The following is a 15791-nucleotide window of genomic DNA, read 5'->3' as shown; positions in this document are numbered from 1 at the left end:
TGTATTCAACTTGTTTAAATATAACTTACCTTTAAGAAAAACAACATAATCAATCTTACTGTACTTTGAACTTTCCGTGTAACCAACTTTTAAAAGCTAAGGTGAACACATAGCTTTGATCTCAAACTATATTCTTTATTTGTCATTCATATCCAACCAGTCCATGACTCTGACTCAGAACAATGTATTTGTGTATAAGGTATAATGTGATTTGTGGTTTTGCTTGCTGTTTTGGGTCAGTGGGTCAGATAAAGTATTTCTTCCCTTATAAAACTTCTGTAAAAGATTAATACAACATTCATTCCCTTCCTACATTATTCTGGATGTACTTTTCAATAAACAGAAAATATGGTCCTGTTAGGGGCATTGAGCTCACTCTTGGTTAATGGGAAGAATATATAACTAAAATATATGTTTGCTGAATAGGAGGTAGTAATTCTTCATAATTAATGCACTTTAGAAAATTATTTCATTTCCATCACAGGATATATTTCTTTTCCTTTTTGTTTAGGTATCTGACAATGGTGTGGTTGCGCTTGTTAGTGGACCATGTGCCAAACAATTAGAGGTAATTTTGAAACGTTTATGAATATACTAAATTTTATCCTCAAGAAAAAAATATTATTATTGGTGGGCAAAGAGCAAGAAAACAACTTTGTACACTTGGTTCTCTCCTTCCACCTTTACATGAGCTTTGAAGAATTCAGGTCTTCGGGTTTGCTCGGCAGGCCTTTATACCCACTGAGATATCCTTTTCTTCTGGCCTTTTTATCTTTTGGGGGTGTTTGTTTGTTTAATTTTGGTTTTGCTTTATATTTTGAGCCTAAACTGGCCTTGAACTTGCAGCAGTCTTCCTGCCTCAGTCTCCTCATTGTTAGAACCACAGTGAGTACATCACCGTACCCATCTTTTCATCCTGTTTTCTTGTTTTTCCTTTAAAAAAATAAATGTGTGTTTGTTCCAGTGTGGTGGCTCATGTGATTTAACCCCAGCACAGGCAGATCTCTGTGAGTCCAAGGCCAGCCTGGTTTATACAATATGTTCCAGGCCAGCCAGAGTGATATGGTGAAACCCTGTCTAAAAACAAACAAACCAAACAACTTACTTGTATTCCATGTGAATCGGTGTTTTGCCTGCATATGTATCTGTGCACCATATACATGACTGATGCTTGAGGAGTTCAGAAGAGGGTGTCAGATCCCCTAGAACTGGAGTTAAAGACAGTTGTGAGCCAACATATGGTTGCTGTGACACACCCAAGTCATCTAGAAGAGCAGCCAGATGTCACTGAGCTGTCTGTCCAGCCCCTTTCTTTTTAAAATTTATGTATTATTTGTATACATGCATATCACAGAACATGTGTGGAAGTCAGAGCATAGCTTTACAAAGTTAGCCTTTCCACTTTTACATGGGAATTGAACTCAGGTCCTCAGGATTGCATGACAAGTACTTTTACCTGCTGACCCATTTTCCCAGCCTCTAGTTTTACCAGTCCTGGTTTTCATGGTTTTGTTTGTTTTGTTGGTTGGCTGGGTTTTTTGTTTGTTCATTTCTTTTGTTTTGTGTTTTCTTTTTATAAAAGAAAGATTTATTTCTCAGTTCTATAGATTGAGAAATACAACATCTATGTCTTAGCATCTACTGTACTATTTCATGGCAGAAGGTGGGGTGGGGATAGGGGACAAGAGTGAGAGAGGGACCATGTTTTGGTTTTGAGATAAGGTATCATGGTGCCCAGGCTGGCCTTGAACTTAACTTTGTAATGGAGGCTGGCATTGAACTGATCCTTTTACCTCTACATCCCCCAAGTATTAGAAATATAAGGATAAGGACATTCATTGATCTTTATATATAGTTGTAGGATTTTTTTAAATAAGTAAATATTTGATTCTGAAGTAATCCACATGAGAAAGTTACAGATACATGCTTATTAGGTCAACTAAGTGCTGTAAAAAGTCCTTTATTGAGTGACAACCAAGATTAGGCTAGTGCCTCATAGAGACTCTGGGTCCTGAAACTCAAGGATACAGAATATATATATTATTTGTTTGAGACAGGGTTTCTCTGTATAGCCCTGGCTGTACTGGAACTCACTCTGCAGACAAGGATGGTCTCGAACTCAGAAATCCGCCTGCCTCTGCCTCTGCTGGGATTAAAGGCGTGTGCCACCACTGCCCGGTCAGAATTTTTAAAGACAAAAACCACAATGACATCAATATCAGATGAAGGTCAGAATCCTATATTTGCTTTGGCAGAACATGACAGTTTTTTCAGTCATCATATAACAACTTATTTTTATTTATATCATTATCAGTTACTTTAATTTATATAAACATCAGTTATTTTGGTTAATACATTTGAACCATGGTCAGAGTCCTGGAAAATCCCAAATGTGTTGTCAAGGCAGACATAGCTGTTGGTAGGGCAGGGGGCTGAGAAATATCTAAGCAGACATAAAGTGGAGTTAGCACAAAATGCTACCTTAGTCACATTAGTTCTTTTCAATATAAAATTAATTTCTAAACTTTTTTGTGCTGTTACTATAGATGTAGTTTTTAATTTTTTTTTTCTTTTATTTTGTTTTCTACATAGGAGATTAACATGGGATACTGTATAAATCTAACTGATAAGGCTGTAGAAGCTGCCCTGACTGCCTGTCCTCAGATATGTATACTTCTTTTCCATGGCTGCCCCCTGATAACAGGTCAGTCTAACAGGTTGCTTGTATTTAAATCTTGACTTCATCTTTTACCAACTGTAGAACTTTAAGAAAATTCATACCTCCTTCAGTTCTATTATTCATTCATTGTACTTGTCAGTAAAATGATACAGTGCTTACTCATGGTAATTATCTTAGGCTTATTCATGGTGATTATCTGATCTACTTTGGATCTCAAAGCAGATAGTAGTCATGGTAATGATGGTAGTCATTATGGTGGTAAGGCTCAATGTTACCCACATAAGGATGATGCCAACAATGATCATGATCATGATCATAGTGTTAATATAATGCTTTATAAAGACAATAAAAAGTATCAAGTTTGACAGGACATAGTGGTGCACACCTTAATCTCAGCCCTCAGGAGGCAGAGGCAGGCAGATCTCTGAGTTCAAGGCTAGCCTGGTCTACAAAGTAAGTTCCAGGACATCCAGGGCTATACAGAGAAACCCTATCTTGAAAAACAAACAAACAAAACAACAACCAAAAAAAAAAATCAAGTTTATTATATCTATTAAATATGCTAAATGACCAATTGACTGCCGTTTACTCAAAATGTAAAAAATATCTAAAAATGATTTAACCTACGCATCATGACTCATCCTTATAATCCCAACATTCAATAAGGCTAAGGTAGGGTGGACGGCTTCTTGTTCAACGTTAGTTGCAGCTACATAGTAAATTCTAAGGTGACCTGGGATACAAACACCATTTCAAATACCACCACAACAAAATTTTTACCCATTGAGAGCTGAGGACATAGCTCAGCATGTAAAGCTCCTGCTGAACAAGAATTAGGCACAGAATTTGGATACTCATATTGTTATGCCCAGATCGTGAGGTCCCCACAGACCACTAGAGACCACCAGGAATCTGACTCTTATGCAAAAGCAAAGGTTCTTTATTTAAACTCAAACTCAGACCCTCCAACCTCTCCAATACTGTGGATGGGTGTGGAATGCCCTGAGCTGGTGAAGCCTTGCCATTTTATCATAGTTACAGCAGGCATAAGGGACCTTCCAACTTTGCAGTTACATATTGGTTGACTAAAGTGGAAACTTAAGGGTTCTTTAAAAGTCAGTTGTGTTGGATGGTGTTTTGCTGGGCCAAACACGTGAAGGAGTGTTTCCTGAAGTGGATATAGGTGAAAGACTAAGACAGACTCTTAAAGGTACATTTCACTGAAGCAGATACAGGAGAGAGGATGTTCTGCTAAGGCAAACACGTGAAAGGACATGTGATGAAGAATTCTTTCCTAACAACATGCATGTATTGGTTGGCCTTACATTACATAGATAAGCTCCATTTGTTGGGACTCCGTGGACTTGGGCTGATAGGATGCACATGCTGAGGCAAGACACATGCTGAGCTATTCCTGAAGCTGTTTTGGAAACAGTTCTCTAGAAACAGCTTCAGGAGGTAGAGGGCTGAAACTGCATGTCATATCAGCGTCCCAGAGGATGAATCTTGCCAGAGGTACATTCTGCAATATATGAATCTTACAACCAAAATTTTAGCATTCTAAAGATATTCATATGGGTGCTGGAGAGATGGCTCAGAGGTTAAGAGCACTGGCTGCTCTACCAGAGGTCCTGAGTTCAATTCCCAGCAACCACATGGTGGCTCACAACCATCTGTAATTGGTATGCCTGAAGACAGTGACACTGTACTCATATATAAAATAAAAAGATTTGTATGAATTGTGCAAGATGCATAGATTAATTAAGGATGTATTTTTGCTCCTTATTTGAACAGGTGAAAGACAACTATCCTTTCATGAATTAATTTGATCAATAACCAATTTTAATAAGTCTTTATTCATGCCATGTGAAAGATGTCACAATGAATCTTAAGGATTCTACAACCAACAAGATTTATTGTCTAATTTTAGCTGAAGTTTTGGCTAGAGACATTTTTATGTCTAAGCCAGTTATAGGGCTGCTCCTATGTCAAGGCATCAGCAGATCAAGTTACCTATCCTGTTTGATTTTCTTGAATTTTTCTTTTCTGAAGCCAAGATCTTCAGGGGGTCTTCCCCTGTCATATCTGATCCATATCACTCTGGAAGAATTCCAGAGCCTCTTCTCCTTTCCTGTCAACACAGAATCAGAGCCTCTTTCCCAAAACAGTATGCCTTCAGTCCAGTAACCTGAGATCATTAAAGGTATAGATTAATTTAATTTAGTAGTTTGACCTCTCTCCCAGAGGCTTTTTAATTTCATAAATACCACCAAACTTATAATCATCTTCATTTTGATAATTAAAACAATTTGAAACAATCTAAACAATTATTTGTTGAGACAGTGTTTCTTCACTACCTCCTGCTCTGACCTTATATGAGATCAAGACCTAAATTTCTAATCTGTGTCTGAGAATAAGGACCGTCTCCTTATCTCCTGCTCCTACAATTTAATCAAAAGCCTTTATTTAGTTATCTATATATTTAACTTCAATTAAATTCCCTTCTACTTAGTGTATAAGTCTATTCCCAGGCTCTAAATTTGTCATACCAGACTAAGCAGTCCCAGAAATCCCTTGTAGACCATATTCAAAGATCCTGAGTATTGCCCTTGCAAGGCTCTTTCAACTTTCTTTTAATGGTTTTTTTTTTTTTTTTCCATTTATTTTAGTCTATCTCTGTGCCTTTGATTCCTACATTTGATATCAGAGGCCTGGATTTCTTTATTCTATGTATACTTTCAAGCACTTAAACAATTATCATTATGCTCCTTTCTACCTTTAAAAACAATTAAATCAAATTTCATTCATCTCTATTATTTATCTAGTTGAGAGAGGCTTACAGCCTCCATTGTCTGTGGCTGCCTTTTGAGCAGCCTGTCTCTTTGCCCAGCAGGGGCTCCCAGTGCCTCTGAGCCCAAACTCTTCCTACTAGTTCCAAACAGGCAGGAAGAAATCCCCATGTGACTCAGGCAAAATCTGTAGCCTGCTAAGAAGCCAATTCTCCCAAACTCCTAATCTAAGTCATGGCGCATGTTTTCTATCCGAGAATCTCTAAATAATTATTAATAATGGATGCAAGCCTACCACATTGTGCGCCATCTGTAGTGATAATTTTTTTAAACCACTCTAAGCTTCTGGCAGGTGGTCTTGTGCTTCACACAGCCCACCCCAGATGCTCTAGATCTCAGATGGAAAAACACACACACACTGCCTGTACATTTTTATATGCCTTAGCTGGCTCAATGGCTAGGCCACTCTTGCTACACCAGACTGAGGAAGTGGGCCCTGGGGCTGCTTCACTGACTCCTACATGGCTGGATGCTTTCTCTCCTGTTCCCTCAAGTCTGATCTCTGCTTCCCCATCATGGCCATTCTCCTTCCTGTCCTTTGTTCTCCACCCCCTTCTAGGAATGCTCAAAGTCCTGCCTCTGCCCCTCTGCCCAGCCCTTGATCACTGGCACTTTATTGACCAGTCAAAAAAAAAAAAAAAAAACTGTTGGCAGAGCCCTGCAGCAGACATTCAAATTCCCATGTAAGCACAAATCAAATGCCCAACAGAAGATGATAATGAATTTAAGAGCAGTTAATAAAGTAATTCAACCAATGGATCCTTTACAGCCTGGACTTCCTTTACCATCTTTGTTCCAATATCATGGTCTGTAATAATAATTTAAAGATTGTTTTTTCCTCAATACCCTTGTATGAGAAGGACAGGGAAAGTACCTGCTTTGTTTCTGGAACAAGTTGGGGTTTTTCCAGTAACTGAATTCAATCTAAGGGCAAGTTAAACATGAAATAAAGTCTAAAAATAAAATGGGGTTTATAATGTGAAGCAGGGCCCTTCACAGAGCCCACCTATAATTCTAGCTTATGCATCCACAGGAGGTAGGGATAGAAAACCTCTGGAGCAAATTGATTAGCCAAATGAGCATTAGGATCAGATAAATAAGGTGGAGAGCAATTAGGAGGACACCCATGCCAACCTTAAGCTTCCAAACACATCTGCCTACACACACACACACATACCTCACCACACACATATTATACAGTAACAAAAGAATCAGTCTAGCCATTGACTTATGTATGCACTTAACCTATATACTGAATAAACAGAGGTGCTTATAAACTCTTACTTCCCTTGTACAGTACTATCATTATTATGATTATCATTGAGTCTAGGCTAGTCCAGAACTCTAGGCCTGGAGTAAAGGAGTAGAGTGTGTTCCTGTAATCCTCTAAGTTTAAGGATCTGTTCCTTGGACATCCTGTTTCCAATAGAGTTAGGCTTTCTATGTGATGTTATAACTGTTCAGCAGTTCTTTCTGTGGGAAATCTCTGCTTAGACAGTAAGTGTCTCAACATATTTCTCAACATAGTCCTCTCTTGAGCTTCCTGGACAACATAATGTGTCTCTCAAGCTTCACGGATACACCACATTCTCCAAGGGCACTTACAGTCATTCTTTTGTTTGTTTTGGTTTTTTGATTTTTTTGAGACAGGGTTTCTCTGTATTATAGCCCTGACTGTCCAGGACTCTCTTTCTAGTGCATGCCCATCTTAAATTCACAGAGATCCACCTGCCTCTGCCTGTGTGTCTCAAATCCTGGGATTAAAGGTGTAGGTCACCATGCTGGGCTAGTCATTCTAAATGGACTTGAGGTGAAACAAAAAGCAGTTTCAACATTCTTACTAATACTCCAATCACAGCAGTCTCGAAATCTTTTCTTTAATTTCTAATTTTCTCCCTTTAATACTTTTTTTTTTTTTTTAAGATTTATTTTATTTATGTGAGTACACTGTAGCTGTCTTCAGACACACCAGAAGAGGGCATCAGATCCCATTACAGATGGTTGTGAGCCACCATGTGGTTGCTGGGAATTGAACTCAGGACCTCTAGAAGAGTAGTCAGTGCTCTTAACCGCTGAGCCATCTCTCCAGCCCTCTTTAATACTTTTTAAAAATGTGTATGTGTGTGTGAGTATGGATGTATGCATGCCATGTGTATGCCAGTGCCCTCAGAATCAGGAGAAGGTGGTATTGGATCCCCTGGAACTGGAGTAACAGGCAGTAGTAAACTACCTAGCAGATAAACTGGAGTTCTACAAAGAGCAGCAAATCCATTGATGTATCTCTCCAGCTCCCTATTTTAATACTTAATATTTTAAAATAGATGAAATGCTGTGGATCTTACATGAACAAGTAGGCTGGCATCAAATTTTGAAGTGAAGCAGTTTGCAGACCAGGCATTTCTTCTTGTCCTGCAACTTTAGCTGAAATAGCTATCTTACTATGATTTTGTTTGTCTAGGGATAGCTTCCACACACTTTACAAAATTTACCTCTGCTAATTTTACCTCAGGAATCATTCTGGCTACCTTCTAGATATAATCAGATATTTATTAATCCCCCATTGATAAAACCAACTCAGGAAAAAAATTATGCAGTCAATGAGAAAATCAATCTTAGGCAAAAGCTTATTTATTTCTATGTCCACATGCTGTGGTAGGCATATGAAGGCTAGAAGGTAACTTGCTAGAGTCAGTTCTCTTCTTCCACCATATGAGTTTTGGGATCAAACTCTGATTGTCAGGCTTTGTGACAGCACATTTACTCATTGAGTCATCTCACTGGCCAGAACAGTTTAAAATAAATGCCATGCAAAGTAGAGAACTACCCAATTACATGACAACCTTTGTATAATAAAATTTTGTTTAAAGTTCAAAAAAATGAATAAATATCGTAACACGTAAGAATAATGAAAGTTTTTACAGCACTACCCAAGAGGTGGAGGCAAGGTGTGCAGACCCCCACTCAGGGGAGACCCTCACTCAAGTCTTGGGATGTCATGCTCACCCAAAAACTCACAAGACACCAGAACTGGATACAAGCAGCATGAGTCACCATAGGCTTTAATCAGTCGACTGATGGTCAATCCATAACCCAAGCAGGGGCAGAGGAATTGACAAGACCACCTGATCTTATATAGGAACTCACAAATGGGAGGAGGGGGGTTAAAGGGGTAACCAAGGAAATATAATATAAAAACAGTGGAAAGTCTCAGAGAGACCCAACCCATATTAGTCAGGGTCATGTGGAAAACACCTTGTACACCTAGTCTCTTTAAGAATGTGGCCTTGCTCTACCATTCACTCAACTATTTCTGGTTAACTATTTCTCAGTTGTCCTGACTACGGCCTTGTGATCACCAGTTTCTCAGTACCACCTAGATGACTTATATCTTTTCCTTGTGGTCAGCAGGTTCTGGAACTGGCCGATCTACATTCTTGGCTCGTTTCAGAGAGAAATTTTTCATGTCCTTTAAAGAAAAGCCTGGCCAGGCAGTGGTGGTGCACGCCTTTAATCCCAGCACTTGGGAGGCAGAGGCAGGTGGATCTCTGAGTTCAAGGCCAGCCTGGTCTACAGAGTGAGTTCCAGGACAGCCAGGGCTACATAGAGAAACCCTGTCTCGAAAAACCTAAAAAAAAGAAAGAAAGAAAGGAAGGAAGGAAGGAAGGAAGGAAGAAAGAAAGAAAGAAAGAAAGAAAGAAAGAAAGAAAGAAAGAAAGAAAGAAAGAAAGGCAAAGCCAAGCCAAGCCAAGCCAAGCCTGTATATATTTTATAAAATGATCTCTTATAATTTTTCATTCTTCAGGTACATATGGACGAAAAAAAAGTTCAGCAAAACCAATATTAAAATAGTTAAGTATGTCTAGACTAATAGATACATAACTAATTTTCAAACCTGGAAACATGTTGGAGTATGTCAGTGTAAAAACCGCAACTCTCATCTTAAAGAGAATAAATAATATTTTATTCTGGAGCTATTTAAAGTGACTCTGGCCACAGAACAAAGATTTAGGTTACCCTAAATTCTATGTTTCAACATAGAAGCAGTTTCAAAGTGTTTTTATAGTTTTACAGAACAAAGGAAATCATAAATCAAGACAACTTTAAAACACATTGGTGGATACACCAGAGAGGTTGGTACATCAAAATGGGGAAAATTTTTTTATAGGCCTAAAAATATTATCGATGACATTCTTAGTCCTTGGGTTGGTAAAACCTAGTGTTTGCTAAGTTAATAGCTTCTAAGAGGTTTATCATGAGACATGAGTTCAGATACAGGTAAGACAAGGTGCCTGGAATGGTTTGTGGATTCAGAAGAATTGCCCATCTGTTTGGATTCCAAAAGCCAGGAAACGGTAATCTCATTAAATCTTTCTCCATCTGTCAGATGTGGTGGTCCAAGCCTTTACTACCAGCATTTGAGAGGCAAAAAGCAAGAGGATCTCTGAGAGTTCAAAGCCAGCCTGATCTACATACTGAGTGAGCTTCAAGCCAGCTAGGGCTATATAGTTAAGCCCTGTCTCAAAAACAAAATCAAAGTAGATTTCTGCATTTATATAATAGCTATAAATACTGCCCTGTCCAGTTATTTATAAGCCTCTAAAATACAAGGGTTGTAATGTGTCACTAATTTTTGTCCTCCATATCAAGAACAAAGCCAGGCATACTATTCCATAGGAGGCAGAGGTAGGAGAATCAGGAGTTCAAGGTCAGCCTCAGCCAGTGGGAAACAAGCCTGGAATATATGAGACCCTATCTCAAAAAAGCATCAAGAAGGGGCTAGAGAAACAGCTCACCAGAAAGAGCACATAATGTTCTTGCAAAGGACCTGAGTTTTGTTCCTAGCTCCTATGTCAGTTGGAGCACAGCCACCTATAACTCCAGCTTCAGGTAATCTGATATTTACATCCATCTACCTGCCTATGCCCACACACAGACAAACATACACATAATTAATTAAAACTTTTTAAACATAATAAAATACACACACATGAACACACACACATGTTATACTTAGAGTTTTAGTTTCTTTTCCTGTTACTCTGACAATATACCCTGACAGAAGCTACTTACAGGAAAAGGGGTTTACGTGACTCACAATTTAAGATACAGTCCATCATTTATAGAAGTCGGAGTGACAGAAACTTGAAGCTGTTGGTCACAATATATTGACAGTCAGGAGCAACGAGTAATAAATTAATGTATACATGCTTGGCTCAGCTCGCTTGCTCTACTTTTACCCAAGATGGGGTCCCTGCCTTGGGAAGGTGGCTCTCAGAGTGGGCAGGTATAATGAAGAAATTCCTATATAGATATGCCTTAAACAGTCACTCTCTCACTCTTCCCAGGTGATTCTACATTGTGTCAAATTGACAATTAAAACCAACCACAGTTCAGCAACAGTGTAATTATAGTTATAAGACATAAAAAAAACAGCTCAGACTTTTCTCAGTGATAGGCTGTGACCCTTTCCTCCTCCAACTTGCTTTTAGTTATAGCATTTATTATAACAATGAAAAGGCAAGTATATCCCTGATTGGCCTGAAACTCTCTATGTAAACTAGACAGGACTTTGACTCAAGATCTGCTTGCTTCTACCTCCCATGTGCTGATATTAAAGGTATACACGACCACGCCCCACTGAACCTAAAGCTTTGTATGTGCTACCCAGTCTTGTAACTTTTCACTCTTATTAACTCATTTCTAAATATTCCAATGTTTTATCATTTAGAATTATTTTTCTTTCTGTTTTGTGAGACAGATTCTTACTGGGTAGCCCAGTTTTGCCTGGAGCTTGTGATCCTCCTGCCTCAGCCTTCCAAGTGGCTGGGATCAAGGACTTAAATTCACATGCCTAAGTTTCTATTCTTTCTTGTGAAAACATAAGTAAAATTACTTTAATTTCATTTTGGGGTCATTCCTTAGTGGTATGCACAAATACATTTAATTTTTGTATTTTGTTTTTGTACCCTACAGCCTGGCTAATTTATTAGTTCTAGTTGTTTATAATGCATAGGATAGTTCTTCTCTTTCTGTTTATTGAACATGAGCAACATGCTGCCATCTCTGTACTTCATCTCTGTATCTCTTCCATTTATTTTAACTTTTTAAGCCAGACTCATTTGGTCAGTTGTCTTGGTACACACTATGTAGCCCAGGCTTGCCTCTAACTTATGACAATACTTTGACAACATGCCTGGTATCTGTCTTCCACTTTTAAAGACCTTAATGTTTCCATTAGGTAATTGCCTGGTTTTAAGGCTGAATGATGGTGAAGAGAGAAAGGGTAGATTAGATTAGCAGTAGCTTTCCTAGCATGCTATGACCCAAGGTTGAATACCCAGCATTGGGGGATGGTGGAGTAGTTGCTGATTAGCAACTACTTTGATTCCATACATACCAGACTTATATAACAGGTTATTTGTGATAGATGAGAATGACCCCCCCCCCCAATAGGGGTCATATGTTTGAATACTTAGTCTTCAGTTGCTGGGACTGTTTGAGAATGGTTAGGAAGTATGTCCTTGTTGAAGGAGATGTATTACCTAGAACAGAATTTGAGATTTCAGAAGACTTCCATTCCCAGTGGTTTCTCTCTGCCTCCTACTTTTGAATCAAGATATGAGTTATCAGCTATTCCACCATCATAGAACCTTCTAAAACAGTAAGCCCAATTAAACACTTTCTTGGTCTTGGTCTTGGTCATAGTGTTTTGTCACACCAATAGAAAAGTAACTAAGACAGAAGTTAGTTAGTACCAGGAGTGGGGTACTGCTGCAACAGACCTGACTATGCTTGGTTTTGGAGGAATGTGGAAGATCTGGTACTTAAGACTAGGAAAGCAGTTGAACACTGGCAGCAGAGTTTAATGAGCCATCCTAGTAGGATCTTGGAAGACAGTAGTGCTGAGAGCTATATGGACTGTGGAGACTGGCTCAAGAAATTTAAGAGGGGAACAATATTAACAACAGGGCTAGCAGCAATTCTTGTGGTATTTTGGCAAAGATAGTGGCTGTCTTCTACCTTTGCCCTAAGAATTTGTCTGAGGCTAAGTTGGCAAATGATGAACTTTGGCAGAGGAGGTTTCAAAACAGCCTAATATTGATTCTGTTGCATGGTTATTAGTAATCACTCCTATGCCAGTCTACAGTGAAAAAGAGCAAGTGGTACAAAAAGAAATATAAAATGTACAGTTTGAGGAGAAAAAGAACACCAGGAAATTTAATGTTGGAGCCACACTTGTGTGGGAGAGAGATGGAAATCAAGGCAAGGCCTAATCTGCATTGGGATAAAAAGCAGGTTGGCCCCAGGGCAGGAGCCTACTCAGCTAGGCTTCCAACTTATGAAAAGAAAAAGCAAAAAGAATTTTCTGCTGCTAAAAAGCAACAACAAATGAAAGCTGCTACAAATGTGAGTCAAGGTAGTCAAACTTGGCAGTGCCATCCACTTGGTTCTGGCTTTGGAGTTATAAAGGGTACACAAGTAAAGGTGTTATGGAATCTTTTGTATTTAAGGAGAGGAGCTAAGTCCAGGTATGTGGTTGGCAGGGTTGGTCCTCCATAGAGTCCCTGAGAAACCATTTTGTGAAACTGGAAAAGTGAAGCTTTAGAATGACTCTGAACTTTGGACTTTTAAACAGAGTTGAGACTGAAAGACTGTGGCGATTTCTCAAGTTGGACTAAATGCATTTTGTATTATGATATAACCATGAGCCTATGATGATGAACCTGTGTATTGATTGATGTTGGTCATAGGTGCCACAATGGAGAGAGAAGCTCACCAAGGTGCTAAGCCTTCATTTTCCAAAGGAGCAGAGGGGTTCAGCCTTCTTGGAAAGACTAACACCCAGCTAGTTCACGACAGTTATTTTATTCAATCATTACACAAAGTTAATTGGGGGTGGGAAAGGTTCCATCTACCAGAGTTATCTTGCCCTTGCAGCCAGAGAGATCAGACAGCACACATAAATCTCAGTCCTTTTTAACCATGGCTAGCCATAATTAAAAGAAAGAACTCCAGGTTCATAAGGAGTATCTTAGGACCAAGGTTTGTGCATCTACACGCTTTCATGTAGCACCAACTGCAGACTCTGCAGAAAGACATTTCTTCAAGGTTCACTCTGAAGACAGTTTCACATAGCCTCTGCTGATCAACCCAAACAAAGGCTTTGCTATACATTTCATCAAAGCCAGACATAAGGGCTTGGCTTACATATCTCCACCACTATACTTTATATTTCATGTTGTTTTTAATCCTCCCAATAATCCTGTAATAGTTATCACGACACCAGGTTTTGGGTATTTTTTTTTTCTTTGTGCTAAGACAGTATCTCAGGTAGTCCAGGCTAGCCTCCTACTTGCTATGATTTGAATCTGTCTTAAATTCCTGACTCTTACACCTATACTTCCTGAGTACTAGTATTACAGGCATACTCTCAGCTTACATCGAGTTTATATATGAAAAAACATTAAATATACTTGATTATTGTAAATTAATACAGTTTCATCATTCTCTTTTATAGATCATTCACGAGAAATCTTGGAGCAATTAATAGGATCAAGAAAACTAAAGCAAGTGACTTGGTCTGTTTACTGATCTTTACCGAGGCTGATCTCAGGACCTTGCCCAGGACATGCGCTATAAATACTTGTTTTTTACTTAATTTAACACCAGTGTATTTTTTTTTTATTTTTTCCCATAGGAATTTACTTGCAATATGAATGGCATAATAAAAATTAAAAATACAGCATTTTACAAGTTCCATGTGACCATATTATTCTATTCAACTCTGGTAAAAAAAAAAAAAACAGGTACACGAGCCCCCACACCATGAATGCCTATTAGAACACAGCAGAAAACCATATATCCATAGGCTGCTCTTCTTAAATCTATAAGCAGCACTTCGAACTAATAGGCCTATTAAACTATTTAGTCTCCATAGATAGAGCAGATCATTTAAAGTGTGTCCTAATATCTCTAATAGGTTCTGACTTCTTTTTTTTTTTTCAGTGTATTATTTTATTGTCTTAGTTAAGCTGTAACTCTCAGAGAATCTGTCCAATCTTAATGTAAATGTTTGTGCTTTAAAGTTAACAAGACTTAACACTTTAATACTTCTATTATCCCATATTTGTTGGAGCCATTTTTTTAATGGTCTGATGTGAACTCTACTTGATGGAAAAAGGACTGGGTTTGTTTCTTTAATAACAAAAGTTTCAAATGACTTGTAGGCTTAGATTTTTTTTTAAATAAGGGTTCTTAAATGTTTCAGCCTTCCTTCTGGCCCACCACCCATGAGAGGAAAAGGAAAAGAAAGGTTAATAAAAAACTGTTTAGAAATAGTTTTGGGTCTATTCCAGTCTTTGTTGTCAGCAGTCCAGTCCTCTAGCAAAACACTAACCAGTAATCAGCAATCCAGTTCACTGGCAGTCAGTCACCACTCACAAATCAGCAATGCAAGGAGAACCATCATCAGTGGAGACTATCCAGGCCAAGCAAGACAAACCAAGGCCAGAGCAAAGACGAATAAGGCAGAGCAAGGTGCAATGCCAGAGCCTCCTCCCACTGTCCGTGGGGATACACTCATCTTTCTGAACATCACGTGTCTGCTTCAGCAAAACATCCTTTCACTTGTGTCTGCTTCAGCAAAACATCCTTTCACCTGTGTCTGCTTCAGCAAAACGTTCTTTCACATGTCTGCTTTAACATTCTTTCATGTGTCTACTTTAGCAAAACATCATATAACTTAGTTTCCAAAGAAACCAGAAATTTTCACTTCAGCTTATTTTACCTTTATACTCCTATCTCTGGTGTAGGTATTTGACCTATTTTAGGAGATATGGTACATCTGAAATGTAAATAAAATGTCCAAAGGAAAAAAAAGGAGATAGGGTAGTATTCTAAATAAGATGCATTTAAAAAACATTCAGCCAAAAGCAAAGTGGAACATAAGGCCTGTTTCCTCTTTACAGAAACCGATATACTTTTTTCACTGAAGTCAGTGGTAATAATTCATCAGTTAAAATGAGACATTCAGCTGCAAAAGTGGCTCAATGACAAAGCACTTGCCTAGCTCATGAAGTTAGGGTTGGATTCTCACACACATGCACACACGCGCGGCTGGGGGAGGGGAGCAGCCATTCAATGTGTTCACATTACTAAGGCTTCTGCTCAGACACTCATTTCATTGACTCTCCCCTCAGTTCTATGGCTTGAACTCAGGGGCTCATACTAGGCAGACATGCTACCACTGAGCTGTATCCCAA

General features: G+C 38.7%; 1 protein-coding gene across 2 annotated transcripts in view; it reads left to right on the top strand.

The window, feature by feature from the left end:
• Amn1 (antagonist of mitotic exit network 1 homolog) overlaps positions 1-14277 on the top strand; it is a 36392-nt gene extending 22115 nt beyond the window's left edge. The window contains exons 5-7 of one of the 2 annotated variants that reach the window (XM_034512660.2): positions 512-568; positions 2593-2704; positions 14048-14277. In XM_034512660.2, the coding sequence (XP_034368551.2) occupies positions 512-568; positions 2593-2704; positions 14048-14121 (243 nt within the window). In that variant the 3' untranslated portion in view covers positions 14122-14277. The remainder of the gene's footprint in view (positions 1-511; positions 569-2592; positions 2705-14047) is intronic. The other variant, XM_076940929.1, reaches the window with a different exon arrangement.
• The last annotated feature ends 1514 nt before the right edge of the window (positions 14278-15791 follow it).

The sequence above is a fragment of the Arvicanthis niloticus genome, chromosome 9 (genome assembly GCF_011762505.2).
Source record: "Arvicanthis niloticus isolate mArvNil1 chromosome 9, mArvNil1.pat.X, whole genome shotgun sequence".
NCBI lineage: Eukaryota > Metazoa > Chordata > Mammalia > Rodentia > Muridae > Arvicanthis > Arvicanthis niloticus.
This window is presented reverse-complemented; position numbering and strand designations above follow the sequence as displayed.